Source organism: Heptranchias perlo, chromosome 31, assembly GCF_035084215.1.
Source record: "Heptranchias perlo isolate sHepPer1 chromosome 31, sHepPer1.hap1, whole genome shotgun sequence".
NCBI classification, from domain to species: Eukaryota; Metazoa; Chordata; class Chondrichthyes; order Hexanchiformes; family Hexanchidae; genus Heptranchias; species Heptranchias perlo.
The window spans coordinates 35,780,783-35,797,983 of NC_090355.1; the positions used below are offsets into that span (position 1 = coordinate 35,780,783).

At 49.1% G+C, this 17,201-nt stretch overlaps 1 protein-coding gene and 1 long non-coding RNA gene across 2 annotated transcripts; one reads left to right on the forward strand and one right to left on the reverse strand.

Annotated features, from left to right (window-relative positions):
* Positions 1 to 1,491: 1,491 nt before the first annotated feature.
* LOC137300740 (uncharacterized) lies at positions 1,492 to 11,289 on the reverse strand. Its single transcript, XR_010958150.1, has 3 exons — positions 10,903 to 11,289; positions 9,102 to 9,213; positions 1,492 to 6,455 (listed from the first exon to the last, which is right to left on the reverse strand). It is a non-coding gene; the product is annotated as an uncharacterized lncRNA (long non-coding RNA).
* Positions 10,996 to 15,294, forward strand: dnlz (DNL-type zinc finger). The gene is made up of 3 exons (XM_067970010.1): positions 10,996 to 11,270; positions 12,821 to 12,960; positions 14,451 to 15,294. Exons 1-3 carry the CDS (start codon positions 11,061 to 11,063, stop codon positions 14,617 to 14,619), a joined length of 519 nt encoding a protein of 172 aa, XP_067826111.1. The 5' UTR covers positions 10,996 to 11,060; the 3' UTR covers positions 14,620 to 15,294.
* Positions 15,295 to 17,201: the final 1,907 nt, after the last annotated feature.

Here is a 17,201-nt window from a genome sequence, read left to right on the forward strand (position 1 = left end):
GGACTATAACCTGGTGTTGTAAGATTCTTTACATTATTTTGACAGCAAATTCTGGCCCATTATATCCCAAGTTAATTCCTGTGCCATTAATGTGCAGCCTTTCTGTTCATTAAATTGTTATTTAGACCCACTCGTGCCTCGGTAGTCAGTGAATATTGAACTGCGTTCACATTCTCCATGTTTGTTTTTGTGCTCCCCATAATTATCAATTCATACTATTCTTATTTTATTTTGTCATAATATATAAATGGCACGAGTCACACAACTGGGGTTACCAACTCTGGCTGGACATATTCCTGGAGGTTTCATCACATGACCTCCTGCCTCCAAATACCCTGCCCGGTCAAACAGCCTTTTTTCCCCCGTCTCCAATATTTTTATAACTAATAAACAAAAGTGTTCAAAGAAAATGGATTAGAAACACATCTTTTATTAATATCCCTATGATTTATTTCCTGGGTTGTTCACAACAGTGTCCAGGAGATTAATTTTTAATTCCTGGAGACTGCAGGACAATTCTGGAGAGTTGGAAACACTAAACACAACTCTGCCTCTGAATACATGGTTGGGTGAGGATGTCAGTCTCGACTTGTTCCCCAACTCTCAATTCTTCACCCCCCCCACCACCCAACCCCTTCCCCCCGGTACTTTTTTGTACCAATTCACAACCTTTTTGTTTAGTCACACTTTGGAGGTGTTCCTTGCTGTGACCAGGGATTTTGAAAGAGCCACTGGTTCTTTGGTGACTGAATCGGCCAAATTCAGCTTTTACTGACCTGGGATTTGGCGATTTACTTACTGGAACTTTGGGGATCACGTGATAGAATTCCATCCAGTGTAACTTTCAAAAGGGAATTGGATAAATACTTGAAAAGGAAACATTTGCAGGGCTATGGGGAAAGAGCAAGGGGAGTGGGAATAATTGGAGAGTTCTTTCAAAGAGCCAGCACAGGCAGGATGGGCTGAATGGCCTCCTGTGCTGTTTGATTCTATGAGTTCTCACAGAGACATCACCCCGTGGAACAAACGTACGCAACATGTGCGGAGTGTGGGGTCACTACAGTCCTTTAAAGGGGAACTTGACAAGTTCCTGAGAGGACATTGCCAGTTACAGGGAGTTGGTGGTTAGTTTAGATTGTGATGTGTCTCCTGGAGCCTCAGGGAGCGGGAGAGCAATTGCCCAGAGGTTTTTCCTGAATTGGCCACCTTTCTTTGTCTGTTCCACGAGACAGTGTTACTAAGAGCAGCGTGCGAGGTTATAATGTCCACTGGATGGGCCTGTTAGCCTTTACTTGCCCTTTTTGTAGGTTTGCTTGTGCAGACTGGGGATTGTCTCTGGGCCCTTCCTGGTGTGTGGCTCAAAGAGTTCACCCAGTCAGTAGCTGAGCCCAGGGACAATCCCCAGTCTGCAATTCCCCATCGGAGAACTCATCTCTCCCCCTTTCTGTTCCTTGCTATGACCCGTGCACAAATCACAAAACACACAGTATGTTAATTTCCAGATGTTAAATTTCTCACATTTATGTTGTTGAAATATGTTGCTCTTAAAAGAGACAAAAAATGACAGGCAGGAAAAGACCCACTGGTCCATCCAGCCTGTGCATCACAAGATATCCACTCCCCACCCCACCCCAGAGCATGTGATCTCTGGGAGAGGCGAGAAACCAGATTAAAAACCCAGACCAATTTAGGAAAAGATAAATCTGGGAAATTCCTCTCCGACCCCCTGCTTCGGTAATGGAAACTAGTCCAGGGGATCACTCCGACCCTGATAAGGACGTGCATTACAAGGCCATTGATTTTGCACTTCCACTCTGCAGACACCATCTGAACAGCTGCCTCGGAGCCCGGTCTCCAACGATCTCCAGTCCAGCTCTGTCCCAGCAGCCACTCCCCGAACATTCAACGATGACTTGAAACCGGTCGGAGGCTTGTCCAGAATTTCCACTTCTGTCTCATTACAGCTTGAACAAAACCTGTCCCAGTCTTTTTTTTAAGTGCCAACTGTAACATCCTTTAATTCACCGGGATCTGATCCCATTCCTTTAATTCACCGGGATCTGATCCCATTCCTTTAATTCACTGGGATCTGATCCCATTCCTTTAATTCACCGGGATCTGATCCCATTCCTTTAATTCACTGGGATCTGATCCCATTCCTTTAATTCACCGGGATCTGATCCCATTACTTTAATTCACCAGGATCTGATCCCATTCCTTTCAGCTGTGCTGTGCTCAGTGGTTTAGAATTTAGTTACTGAGCCAGCAGTGATTGGATGAAACATCAGCCCCTGACCATTGATGGGCCGAATGGGGGGAATGGGGACCTAATTATCGGGAAGCATCGGCATAATTTCCTGGGGAACAATCTCTTCAGGCATGACCTCCATTTTAAGACATTTTTAGATGTCCTAACTTTGAAGAACATTCCCACATGTTTCCCCTCCCTCCCCGGCTCCGGTGCAGTGTTCACTTTTAGCACACTCCAGAACTCAGTTTGTTGACACCCAAAGGCAACCCAGAACGAGGAAAAGACACAAACCAAACACTCCCCACAAGACCCAAGAGACAACCAGGTGGGTGGAAAACGCTGAGTTACTTGGAGAATGAAGAGGACCTTACAAGGGAGCAGCTTACAAAGGGTCAGCTTACAAGGGAGCTGGTGGTCATTCAGGCATTCTTCACACACTGCTGGGGACTAACCAAGTAGCACTGAGGACAAGGAGGATGGAGGTACTTGTAGGGGAACAGAGACTTAAGTGACCAGGACAGACATGATAAAGTGAGTATTACCCATGAATGCCACGCTGCTGGTGTACCCTAATCTGATAGGCATTCCATCTCAACAGCCAGGCCATCAATCAGCAGCTGGCCGGATCCAGATCCAGATTCTGACACTTCAGCTCACTGTTTGGATCGAGCGCCCATGAATCACACTCACTTTGACCTATTTGTCCTGGGAGCCGGATTCTGTTCCCTTGCAGGGTCCACCCTTCTCACCCTGAGTACCAGTTGGACAGTGTCCAGCAGTGTGTGGAGGATGTCAGAAAGAAGCATAAAGATTCCCTAAAAAAGTAGGGACGTCTTTAATCTTCAAATGACTTGGCGTTCTCCCGTGGGCTCCTGAAGTCAGACTAGCAGCATTCAACACAGGGGTTCTGAGAAGCACGGTTTGTGAGGTCAGTAAAGGGTTAACCAGAACCACCATCTGCTGCAATTTTCTCGAGCATCCTGGAGATCAGGCAACCCTGAGCAACAGAATCTAGAAACAAAAGAACAAAAGACTGTCCCAGCCTCCACCTTGACTGTCTGAGGTCCTCGAGCAGATTGGTGATTGTCCGGTGATACGAGCAAGTCGATCGATCTGGTCACTCCCCAAGTCCTGAAGATATTCTGGACTACCTCAGTGTGGATCATCCACTCGTCAGGGTGGACTACAGAGCAGCTGAGTGTGCCGACTGTAGTGTTGTCCACGCCGGCCAAATGTGGCATCAAGAGTGTCACCCCGTCGTTCAAGCACCAATGGGAAGCAATGTGTCATCTTGACAGAAGGACCCAGGAGGGAGTCCCACCCTGTTTGTAGACAAACCGGACGAATGTCATATTGTCTGTCTGGAGACACACTGACTTACCCCGCACCGAGTCTGAAAGTGGATAATGTCCTATTGTACCGTTCACGCCTCGAGCCTGTTGAAATGCCAAGTGAACCCATCCATGTCCACTGGCCTAGAAAAGCCCATTCTCCCTGAATGTGACCCCCACCCGTATGTCAGAGCATTAGCTGAAGAGCCTGATGGCTGTAGCACCAACCCCTGGAGAACACTGTGCTCCCAGGACCACCAGCTCTAGTTCAGATGCTGTGACAAAGGAGACTTGTGGAAACATTACTGACGGAGCAAGACTCAACTGGAGAAATATCCCCAACAGTTGAGCCTTCTGGATGACTATCACTCACTCACTCTCAGTGTGGATGGTAGAAGACCATGATGTCACCTGCCAGTATGCCCACTGGTAGATGGTTCCTCTGATGGTCAAACCAAACCACGTTGTGAAAAACATGGAGGCTCAAGCTGCTAACGCCGAGGATACTCACTACTCCTGGTCTCCTGCACCCATGCGTCCAGAGTAATCCACTTCCACAGGGAAGGACTGGAAATGGCCCACCCATCCAGACCTGTGGTGGGCTATCAAGTCAGAATTACTGCTTGGGGAGGTGAAGCTGGACAGGGTCTCGAAGGTTACTTGTTGCGAGCTCCCTCAATTCTAGGTCCTAATCTGGAATGACGGGCTGGCCTGGTACAAAGGACATTGCGGTCCGGATAAAGCCTCGAAAAGGCTGCTGTCCCTGAAGATGGGGTGTGGGCTAAGCTACAAAATAAGACAATGTTACCCCCCTCCCCCCGAGTGCCAATGCGGGAATGCCTGAAGGTTCTGCTGGAGATGCTTGTAGCCCTGCAGCAGCTCCTCCACTTGCTCGCCACAGAAGCCCTCAGCATCAAACGGCAGCTGCAGTAGTTGCTGCTGCAGTTCCTGAAGGAACCCCAAGGTTTGCTAACAAGCTAATTGGCGATACAAGATCCACTGGGCGATGGACGCTGCTCCGACATTGAGGGCACCCACACGGCCTGCTGCTGCAGTGATGCTCTCTGAAGGTGGTCCTCACTCTGTGGCAGGGATTGCTCCCTCAACTCACCCGCAAAACATTTGCCTGCCGGTAAGTAAAGCCGGCCCCAGTGGATTTGGTGGCAGGGAATGTGGGATATGTGCCAAACCCTGCAGGAAGAACAAGACGAGTTTCCTGGGTGGTGACCTTCCTTCTGGTGCTTTCACGATTGCAGTTCGCCAGCTGGATCAGTGAACTGCAAGGTGTGAAGCAGGGTGGCGGAGGCACTATGGACACTGACTACCTTGGCCATAACCAACGGAAGGGCAGGGACTTCCGGAACCGACAGTTTCAGACTCTGGGTCACCCTTGTGTTGAATACATGAAAAAGCCTCAACGACTGGAGGTCGTGGTCCGACTCAGGCTCCCAACTGGACTTCCGAAGGCGGGAAGCCTCCGGGCAGCTTCCTCGGGCTGAACCGACAGGGAAGGTTGATAGTTAGCCCCTGGGAACAGGGATGAGGGCGGCTGTACCAGCAACGGGCCCATGAACACAAGGGCCGATCGAGTTAAACCCTCGAGACATGAGCCCCTGCCACTCGGGGGAGGTGCCACTGAGGCACACGTAACCTCCCTGGGAGTGAGAGCCCTTGGAACCTGGATGCCCCTCAGGAATTGTAGGGAGCGGCTGACGGTGGCTCCACAGTGGTGGGGGGGGGAGACACAGATCTATGAAAAGTGAACGGAGACCTGTGACTGCCCTCACCAAAGTGGAACTCATCCGCAGCATAGGTGACCCCGAGCGGGGTCGAGTCCTCAGAGGGTGGTGCCCCCAAATGAGCTGGCGCCAACTGGAGACCAATGTCCCGGGGCTGGGTTGGTGTCACCAGAGGGCATGACGGATGCCTCTGGTGAAGGACTCACCAACAGTAGCTGGCGGCGCTTGGGGGAACCAGCCTGATTCTGGCACCAGTCGGCACGGACACCTCAGAGTCAGCTGGTGCCAGAGGAGGACTCTTCCTCTTTATCCCGGGAGGCCTCGGTACAAGTTGGTACCGGGGCTTCACCCGATGGTGTGGACTGGGATGGCAGGGACTGGTTGGCGAGTGGCCTTAACCAGCCCGTCCCACTCTACATCATCGAGACAACAACCGGAGCGTCCTCCTCGAGACTTTCCTGTTCAGTCCCGAGGTGGAGCTCCAGCCGACATCGGTCGGAGATGACTGTATGGACTGGGCCCTCTCCAGTGCCAGTGCAGTTAACCCCGAGCAGTGCCGAACTGAGCCTGGAGTTGGAGCAGGGTTGGTGCTTGATGCCGATGCTGGGACAAGACGGCTGGACGTGGAGGTCCAGCCCAGGGGACTGCGGAGGAGGAGAGCAAATTAACAATGCAAATCGATGTCAGAATAAGTCAAGGCGGAGCTGGTAGGGATAACAGGTTCCTAACCCTAACCCTTAGATTTTGCTAAAGCTGGGAATCTGGGACGGGAAAGAAATGGGACAGAAGGGAGAGAGTGGGTTTAACACCATCTCCAGTCATTGGCTGCATGTTTAGATCGGTCTTTGGGGGGTTGGTAGGTGGCCTTCAATTAAAAAACAAATTAAAAGATGCAGAGTTGGCACCGAGAAATGGATGAGACGCAGAGGGATGGGGTGAGGAGATTTCCAGTTGCACTGCTCCCTCCTTTGTGGGATCTCTGCTGACATTGATTCGATTCCGGTGGCGATGTGCTCTCTCTCCCTCGTATTAGATCCACTTGTCTTTGTCCTTTTCTTACTCACAACTTTAGTCTGTGGGTGGTTTGATCAAAACGCCCATTTCCTCTCTCCCATCCTCGTACCAACCGTGTACCTGTGGCAGAAAAAAAATTACTCACAAAAATCACAGCATTGCAACAAGGACAACTACAGGCATTTTATGGCTCCACACGTATCGTAAACCATTTAACCTGGAAATGCTTAATGCAGATGCTGGGGGCAAAACTTATCGACTTGTTTCTTTTCTTGTGACGTTACTGGCCACAGATTCTGATGCCACCTGAGTATTAAAGGCAGAAGATTCCACCAGTTCTGGAGTTGGACAATTGACACCTTCTTCAGAATCAGAGAGAAGATCCAGAATGGCTGCCATGCCTTCAGGTGAACCAGGATCACTGGCACAAGAGGAGCTTGTCTGACACTCTCGGAGTGCTTTAGATGGCAGTACCTGAACCAGCTGACCCAGGAGGTCCTTGGCAAGGACCCAGGGATTGACCAGTCCAGACGACACCAGTAACCCCTCGGTCAAGAGTTTCTCCCCGACTCCTTCAGTCTCATTGTTTGAGGCTAAGCCCAAGCTCCAGATGATCAGAACAACCATCGTGTACTGACCTGGTTTCACTTTCCAGGATTTGAGCCTTTCCATCTGCACGGTCACTACAGTGGATTTTACTGGTGCTCACCCTGACGGTCACTGGAACTACAGGTCGAAACAAACCTTCTACAGCAACAACTGTCAGCGGGCGAGCGATACTTCCACTGACCGATTCACAAACCTGTTCAGATCTTCTACCCGACCGTGTTCACTCCGAGATAGATCAGCCAGTTAGTCCCAGTCAGTGCAGCTCCCTTTCCTTCACTGAAACTGGTTGTCCAGCCTCCTGCCTCAAACTGACCCAGTTTACAAACCTATTGTGATGTCTGATCTCACTGTGATGCGCAGTGTGAGGGTGAGGCTTGCTCTGCGATCTCAGTGTGACCCGTCCAGTTAAAGGGGCCTCACCCTGCGATCTCACAGTGTGACCTGTCCAGTTAAAGGGGCCTCACCCTGCGATCTCACGGTGTGACCCGTCCAGTTGATGAAACAGAGTTTGGCAAAAACTCTTGGGCTTGATTTAGATTACAATTCGCTAGAATGCGATAACAGGTTTCCATGTGGTTATGACCCAGAGAACAGGGTGCGCCTTGTTAGCCCCTTGAGCCTGCTCCACCATTTAATAAGATTATGGTTGATCTGTATCTTAACTCCATTTACCCGCCTTGGTTCCATATCCCTTAATACCCTCAATTGAAAATTTACCCCCCAGAAGGGGAGAGGGTTCCAGATTTCCACTCCCCTTTGTGTGATGAAGTGCTTCCTGACATCACCCCTGAACAGCCTGGCTCTAATTTTAAGGTTCTGCCCCCTTGTTCTGGACTCCCCCCACCAGAGGAAATAGTTTCTCTCTATCGACCCTATCAAATCCTTTAATCATCTTAAACACCTCGATTAGATCACCCCTTAATCTTCTATACTCGAGGGAATACAAGCCCAGTCTGTGCAACCTGTCCTCGTAATTTAACCCTCTAAACCCTGGTATCATTTTGGTGAATCTGCGCTGCACCCCCTCCAAGGCCAATATATCCTTCCTGAGGTGCGGTGCCCAGAACTGAACGTAGTCTCCAGATGGGGTCTGAGCAGGGCTTTATATAAACTGGAACATCACTTCCACCCCTTTGTATTCCAGCCCCCTTGGGATAAAGGTTAACATTCCATTCGCTGTTTTAATTATTTTTTGTACTTGTCCACTAGTTTTTAGTGATTTCTGTACACGGATCCCTAAATCTCTCGGCTCCTCCACAGTTCCGAGCTGCTCACCATTTAGAAAATACCCTGATTTGTCTTTCTTAGGCCCAGAGTGGGTGACCTCACAGTTCCCCACATTGATCTCCATTTGCCCCAGTTTTGCCCCCTCACTGAATCCATCAATGTCCCTTTGCAACTTTCTGCTCCCATCTACACTATTTACTGGGTCACCTCACTCAGTGTCGTCAGCAAACTTGGATATCCTGCTCTCGATTCCATCATCTAACTCATTGATAAATCCAGTAAAAAGCTGAAGCCCCAGTACAGATCCCTGGGGAACACCACTTGTCACATCCTGCCAATCAGAGAACGTTCCCTTTATCCCTATTCTCTGTGTCGCCTCTCTCACAACCAGTTACCAATCCATGTCACAAGGTTATCTCCAATTCCATGAACATTCATTGTCACCAATAATCTCCTGCGCGGAACCTTATCAAATTCCTCGAAGTCCAAATAAACATCCACAGACACTCCCTGTCCACCATGTTAATGGTCCCCTCAAAAAAATGATTGGATTCGTCAGACATGACGTACCCTTCATAAATCCACACTGAGTCTTTGACTACCTATGAGCAATGCCATGGGAGATCCACCATAGACATTAAGATGTTGTCTACATTTACAGAACGGGGAGTGAGCAGCAAACTCAAGGACAGGGGGCACCTGGTCAGTGAGGGACAACAGGGAGGGACCTGAGTGTGGGGCTCAGTATCGAGCAGTAATCAGGCTCCAGACCCCAGACTACCTACGAGCAACGCCATGGAAGATCTTCTAGTGACAACAAATTCAACTATTCCACCCGACTGTGCATCAATATTACTGGGTCTGTTAAACTGTCCATATTGCTCGTTGTGACTTTCACAAATGAGACAAGATAAACTCGTTAAGACAAACCTTTCAATGTCCACAACCTTCTGTCCAATCTGCTGGTTGATGAGGTTTTCATTGATTGCGTTCTCTTCACAAAGTAAAGCTGTTCAGATCTTCTAGCCGACCACATTCACTCCTAGATAGATCAGCCAGTTAGTCCCAGTCAGTGCAGCTCCCTTTCCTTCACTTAAACTGGTTGTCCAGCCTCCTGCCTCAAACTGACCCAGTTTACAAACCTCTTGTGATGTCTGATCTCACCGTGATGCGGAGTGAGGGTGAGGCTTGCTCTGTGACCTCACGGAGTGACCCGTCCAGTTAAAGGGGCCTCACCCTGTGATCTCACGGTGTGACCCGTCCAGTTAAAGGGGCCTCACCCTGAGATCTCACGATGTGACCCGACCAGTTAAAGGGGCCTCACCCTGAGATCTCACGGTGTGACCTGTCCAGTTAAAGTGGCCTCACCCTGTGATCTCACGGCGTGACCCGTCCAGTTAAAGGGGCCTCACCCTGTGATCTCATGGCGTGACCCGTCCAGTTAAAGGGGCCTCACCCTGAGATCTCACGATGTGACCCGACCAGTTAAAGGGGCCTCACCCTGAGATCTCACGGTGTGACCCAACCAGTTAAAGGTGACTCACCCTGAGATCTCACGGTGTGACCCGTCCAGTTAAAGGGGCCTCAGCCTGTGATCTCACGGTGTGACCCAACCAGTTAAAGGGGCCTCAGCCTGAGATCTCACGGTGTGACCCGTCCAGTTAAAGGGGCCTCAGCCTGTGATCTCACGGCGTGACCCGTCCAGTTAAAGGGGCCTCACCCTGAGATCTCACGATGTGACCCAACCAGTTAAAGGGGCCTCAGCCTGTGATCTCAAGGTGTGACCCGTCCAGTTAAAGGGGTCTCTCCATTGATGAAAGAGAGTTTGGCAAAAACCCTTGGGCTTCATGTTGATTACAATGACTTGATTTGCTAGAATGCGATAACAGGTGTCCATGTGGTTATGACCCAGGGAACAGGGTGCGCAGGCGATGAGCAGCGATGGGATTGTTTCTCCTACCAATGATGTTAAGTCGATGCATTCATTTACAGCAACAGGAGGAGGCCATTCAGTCCCTTGAGCCCATTCCACCATTCAATTAGATGACCTCACACTTCCCCACACTGAACTCTATCTGCCACAGTTTTGCCCACTCACTCAATCTATCAATAGCCCCTTGCAACTTTCTGCTCCCATCTACACTATTTACTCTGCCACCTAACTCAGTGTCGTCAGTAAACTTGGATATATGGCTCTCGATTCCTTCATCCAAGTCATTGATAAATACAGTGAGAAGCTGTGGCCCCAGTACAGATCCCCGGGGGACCATACTGGAGTCCATACCCATTATCCCCACTCTCCGTCTCCGACCTCCTGAACAATTAGATGTCAGAATATAATGAGGCTGAATTTAACAAATCCACAGCATTGACTATTTGACATGATTGGAGCTGCAAGTTTGGTTTGGTGAGGGCGCATTTCATTGGAGGAGAGCGTGACCTTTCCCCTCTTCTGGGCCACGATCTCCCCCTGGTATCCCCCCAATCACATTCTCTCCCCCCCCCCCCGGCTTCCTTCACTCTCTCCCTCCATTCCCCTCTCTCTCCCTCCATTCCCTCCTCCCTCTCCCCCCCTCCATTCCTCCCTCTCCCTCTGTCCCCCTCATTCTCTCTCCATTCCCTCCTCCCTCTCCCCCCTCATTCCCCCCTCCCTCTCTCTCCATTCCCTCCTCCCTCTCCCCCCCTCCATTCCTCCCTCTCTCTCTGTCCCCCTCCATCTCTCCCTCATTACCTCCATCGGCCTCCGTTCCCGCGCTTTCAGTGAACAGCAGCGAGGGCAGATGGTGACCTGCAATGCGCATGCGCGTCACCTAAACAGGACCTTCTGCTCCCCGGGCGGGGTTTCCATAGTAACGGAGCTCCGCAGGCGCTGCGGCCTAGCTGCGAGCGATGAGCCTCGGCCCCGCGTTCGGCCGGTTCGCGAAAGCCGCCGCCCCCAGGCTGTTGAGAGTGGTCTCGGGCCGGGGCCTCCTCACTCCTGGCAGCGGCGGCCTGGTTCCGGCCTCCTGCAGCCGCCTCTCCACCGGCCCGGGATCGCGGGCTGGGATCGGCGTGGCCCAGGCCGCCTCCACCCACTACCAGCTGGTCTACACCTGCAAGGTGAGCAACTGAGCACCCGGTTGAGTTTCGGGCCTGACGAACGATGTGCCTCACAAGACAGAAATTCCCCCGCCCAGGCCCATTAGAGAGTGGGGGGGAATTCATAGGAACAGGAGTAGGCCATTCAGCCCCTCGAGCCTGCTCCGCCATTTGATAAGATCATGGCTGATCTGTGATCTAACTCCATATACCTGCCTTTGGCCCATATCCCTTAATACCTTTGGTTGCCAAAAAGCTATCATCTCAGATTTAAATTTAGCAATTGAGCTGGTATCAATTGCCGTTTGAGGAAGAGAGTTCCAAACTTCTACCACCCTTTGTGTGTAGAAATGTTTTCTAATCTCGCTCCTGAAAGGTCTGGCTCTAATTTTTAGACTGTGCCCCCTACTCCTAGAATCCCCAACCAACGGAAATAGTTTCTCTCCATCCACCCTGTCTGTTCCCCTTAATATCTTATAAACTTCGATCAGATCACCCCTTAACCTTCGAAACTCCGGAGAATACAACCCCAATTTGTGTAATCTCGCCTCGTAACTTAACCCTTGAAGTCCAGGTATCATTCTAGTAAACCTATGCTGCACTCCCTCCAAGGCCAATATGTCCTTCCGAAGGTGCGGTGCCCAGAACTGCGCTCACTACTCCAGGTGCGGTCTAACCAGGGTTTTGTATAGCTGCAGCATAACTTCTGCCCCCTTGTACTCCAGTCCTCTAGATATAAAGGCCAGCATTCCATTAGCCTTATTGATTATTTTCTGCACCTGTTCATGACACTTCAATGATCCCTAAGTCCCTTTGGACATCCACTGTTTTTAACTTTTTACCATTTAGAAAGTACCCTTTTTTGATCTAAAGTGGATGACCTCACATTTGTCTACACTGAATTCCATTTGCCACAATTTTGCCCATTCACCTAATCTATCAATATCGCTTTGTAATTTTATGTTTTCATCTACACAGCTTACAATGCCACCAATCTTTGTGTCATCTGCAAACTTAGAAATGAGACTTTCTATGCCTTCATCTCAGTCGTTAATAAATATTGTGAATAATTGAGGCCCCAAGACAGATCCCTGGGGGACTCCACTAGTCACATCCTGCCAATGTGAGTACCTACCCATTATCCCTACTCTCTGTTGCCTTTCACTCAGCCAATTTCCTAACTTAGCTAACAGTCTCTTATGTGGGACTTTATCAAATGCCTTCTGGAAGTCCATATAAATAACATCCATTGACATTCCCCTGTCCACTACTTTAGTCACCTCTTCAAAAAATTCAATCAGGTTTGTCAGGCTCTCTCTGATTAATTGAAAATTCTCGAGGTGTTCAGTCACCCTATCCTTAATTACAGACTCCAGCATTTTCCCCACAACAGATGTTAGGCTAACGCCTCGGAGTACGATTGCCAGTGGGAGGTTCCCCAGTGGGTGCCGAGGGGCGGGGGGAATGGAAAATATGCAAAAAGGTCGGATAGAACCAGGCAGAAAGATGATGCGAGCAGACACACAGCCATCCCCTGTTATTGCACAGACGAGTGTTTTATCTTGTTTCAGGTGTGCAATGCAAGATCTACAAAGAGGATTTCCAAGCTTGCCTATCGTAATGGAGTGATCATCGTGAAGTGTCCTGGGTGCAGCAATCACCACATCATAGCAGACAATTTGGGATGGTTTTCAGACCTCGAAGGGAAAAAGTAAGTCCTGTTTCGCGCTCTGTGTTTGGTGGAATTTTATTTAACTCTAATCTCCGTTGTGCCCCGTGACTCTCAGCCAGGAGGATGAAGCTCCCGCCACTGTCAGACCCCACCCTGTGTAGCAGGATACTCATGTGTTACTTCCAGAGGAGGCTGGGAGTGTCCAGGGTCTGACAACGCCTCGATTTTAAAATTCTCATCCTTGTGTTCAAATCCCTCCCTGGCCTCGCCCCCTCCCTATCTCTGTAACCTCCTCCAGCCCTACAACCCTCCGAGATCTCTGCGCTCCTCCAACTCCGGCCTCTTGCACAGCCCTGATTTTCTTCACTCCACCATTGGCGGCCGTGCCTTCAGCTGCCTCAGCCCCAAGCTCTGGAATTCTCTCCCTAAACTTCTCCCCCTTTCTCTCCTCCTTTAAGATGATCCTAAAATCTTATCTCTTTGACCAAGATTTTGCTCACCTGTCCTATTATCTCCTTATGTGGCTCGGTGTCAAATTTTGTTTGATAATCGCTCCTGTGAAACGCCTTGGGACGTTATTACTACCTTAAAGGCGCTATATAAATTCAAATTGTTGTACTGCGATTGATATGGCCAGCACCCAACTGATGACTAGAACAAACTACACAAGTGTAGGAGCTTGTACCTTCTTGAGATTCCTTCAGTTCTCAATGTGATATGCCAGGGATTGCAAATTATCTATTACATGTCTATAAAATATTAAAAATCTTACATCTGCACCTAAGGAGAATCTGTTTCCACTGGCAGGAGGGCCAGTAACCAGAGGACACAGATTTAAGATAATTGGCAAAAGAACCAGAGGGGAGATGAGGAGAATTTTTTTTATGCAGCGAGTTATGATGATCTGGAATGTGCTGCCTGAAAGGGTGGTGAAAGCAGATTCAAGAATAACTTCAAAAGGGAATAGGAAAGTAAAAATTGGCAGGGCTATGGGGGAAAAGAGCTGAGGAGTGGGACTAATTGGTTAGCTCTTTCAAAGAGCCAGCACAAGCATGATGGACTGAACAGCCTCCTTCTGTGCTGTATGACTCTATGACCTCCTGTCACCCTTTATCATTATAAATTCCTATGATGGAACCTGCCTATGTAAACGTGTCACGCTGTAATTACACATTCCTGCCTGTGGTGGCACTGTAGAGCCTGAGTTTCGTGTCTCCCAGCTCCTCCGCCTGAGCTGCAGAGACTTTCGTCTGCTCCAACCAACTCTGCTTCCCAAATTGCTGTCAGTTTTGCTATTTAATTAATGAATGTTATAAAATCGAAGTATTATTTAAAAATATGGATAGAATATATCGCTTTAAAATGGGGTCCGAATTCTGTCTGCACACCTTGGTCCAATTATCCCCCGCCCTCTAACCCCGCATCACCTGAAGGCTACATTTGCTCTCGACTCCCTCTGTGCATCTAGTATTTATGAAATAAGTTAAAAGTTTCCAACTTAAAAGTATCTTTGTCATTGGTGTCGTCAGGAATATTGAAGAAATATTGGCTGCAAAAGGTGAGAAGGTTCAGCGTGTGTTTGGTGAAGACTCACTGGAAATTACCACAGAGGAGATTGTCGGCGACAAACCTGGGGATTCATCCGAAGGGGACGATTCTCAGGGGGCCCTGAGCCCTGGAGATCAAACAAAATCTTAACGCAGTCTCCAGCGTGGATGGTCTTGGTGAAGGAGAGCATCAATGGGGGCCCCGGGAATGGCCACGTTGTAATCTTTGTGTTTCGCTGGTCGAATCTGCACCAGATGAAATCATTCACAAATAAACTTAAAGGATTGGAGCCGAATTCTCTCCCTTGCAGCCCACGGACACACAGTGTAGCCTGGGAAGAAATAAAGGAAAAGAAATTGCTCCATGCAAACCCGGAGATATCTTTTTTTTCTAAATGTTTTTTTTTAAAAAGACACCGGTTAATGAAGCTAATTCAGGGCAGGATATCGAGGAGCAGATCGGTTATCTGAAATGACTCTACAAGAGGCCATTCACATTGTAAGAGGAAAGAGAGGGACCAAATCATTGTGGGAGGGGATTTAATTTTATCCAATAGTGCAACTGTTTCTAAAACAAGGAAGTCTGAAGACTCTTTCCTAATACCATAGATTTAAATAGCGAGCACACAGTTGCTGGGTTATATCACACGTGGTGTGTAAAACCAAGCTATGCTGTGTTATATTAATCTGACTCCAGATAAGGCCGAGTGTCTGTAATGGACTGAGTTATGTCGGACTTGACTGATTGAAGTCACCGCTGGAATCCATAGTTGTACAATCGGTCATTACTGTATAGAGTTAGAATAAAAGAGTGCAAGAGATACAACTTTGAGTTGCCGTTCATTTCTTGATCTCTGGTAAGCTGAGAGCTAAATACTCTCCAACCAACATTGCACTTGGCCTGTTGAATGAATATAAGTCGCTATGTATGGCTCGTACATTAAAGGCCAGAGTTCAGAGGTGAATTATGATATGTTTCCTCCATCAGCTGTGTTCATCGTCACATCGAGATTTTCCAGCTATCTGTCCATATTATAATGTATGTTCAGGTTCAACCATTTGAATGGGGCTTGGGGCAGACACATACCTTAATCCTTCCTACAGTACGCTGCCCTCCAAACTGTTGCTTGAAGTTATGCCCCCTCCTATAATTTGAGCCTATCTGGATTGTTCATTCTCCATTTGCCCTGGTACATCAATGACTGGTCTATTCTCCACTGTTATTACATGGAATGTACAGCACAGAAACAGGCCATTCGGCCCAACTGGTCTATGCTGGTGTTTATGCTCCATACGAGCCTCCTCCCACCTTACTTCGCCTCACTCTATCAGCATAACCTTCTATTCCTTTCTCCCCCATGTGTTTATCCAGCTTCCTCTTAAATGTGTCTATATTATTCACCTCAACTACTCCTTGTGGGAGCGAGTTCCACGTTCTCAGCACTCTCTGGGTAAAGAAGTTTCTCCTGAACTCCCCATTGGATTTATTAGTGACTATCTTATATTTATGGCCACTAGTTTTGGTCTCCACAAGTAGCAACGTTTTCTCTACATCTATGCTATCAAAACCCTTCAGAATTTTAAAGACCTAAGCCCGCTCTTTTCTGGAGAAAAGAGCCTCAGCTTATCTGTGTAATATTGTTCTTTATATTTATTTATATCATGATTCAGGGGCCTATTTCACCCTCACAGATCACAAGATAATCATAGATGAGGATCTATTGATTCATCCATTTAGAGAGATCCTAATGTCCCCACTCCCATCATTGCAGCTTCCAATTGTTTCTTGTGTCAATCATGGGCTCAGTGGGTAGCTCACCCACCTCTGAGTGAGAAGGTCGTGAGTTTGAGCCCCACTCCAGAGACTTGAGCACATAATCCAGGCTGACACTCCCAGTGCCAGGACTGAGGGAGCGCTGCACTGTCGGAGGGTCAGTACTGATGGAGCGCTGCATTGTCGGAGGGTCAGTACTGAGGGAGCGCTGCACTGTTGGAGGGTCAGTACTGAGTGAGCGCTGCACTGTCGGAGGGTCAGTACTGATGGAGCGCTGCATTGTCGGAGGGTCAGTACTGAGGGAGCGCTGCACTGTCGGAGGGTCAGTACTGATGGAGCGCTGCACTGTCGGAGGGTCAGGACTGAGGGAGCGCTGCACTGTCGGAGGGTCAGGACTGAGGGAGCGCTGCATTGTCGGAGGGTCAGTACTGAGGGAGCGCTGCACTGTCGGAGGGTCAGGACTGAGCGAGCGCTGCACTGTCGGAGGGTCAGTACTGAGGGAGCGCTGCACTGTCGGAGGGTCAGGACTGAGGGAGCGCTACACTGTCGGAGGGTCAGGACTGAGGGAGCGCTGCACTGTCGGAGGGTGAGGACTGAGGGAGTGCTGCACTGTCGGAGGGTCAGTATTGAGGGAGCGCTGCACTGACGGATTCTCCTTTAAGATTAGAAGTTAAGCTAAGAGCCCTGTCTGGCCCCTCAGGTGGTCGTAAAAGATCCTATGGCACTATTTCGAAGACGAGCAGGGGCGTTCTCCCTGGTGTCCTGGGCCAATATTTATCCCTCTGCCAACATCTCTAAAAACAGATTATCTGGTCATTTATTTCATTTTCTGTTTGTGGGATCTTGCTGTGCGCAAATTGGCTGCTGTGCTTCTCTACATTACAAAAGTGACTACACTTTAAAACTACCTCATTGACTGTAAAGCACTTTGTGACTTCCTGAGACCGTGAAAGGTGCTG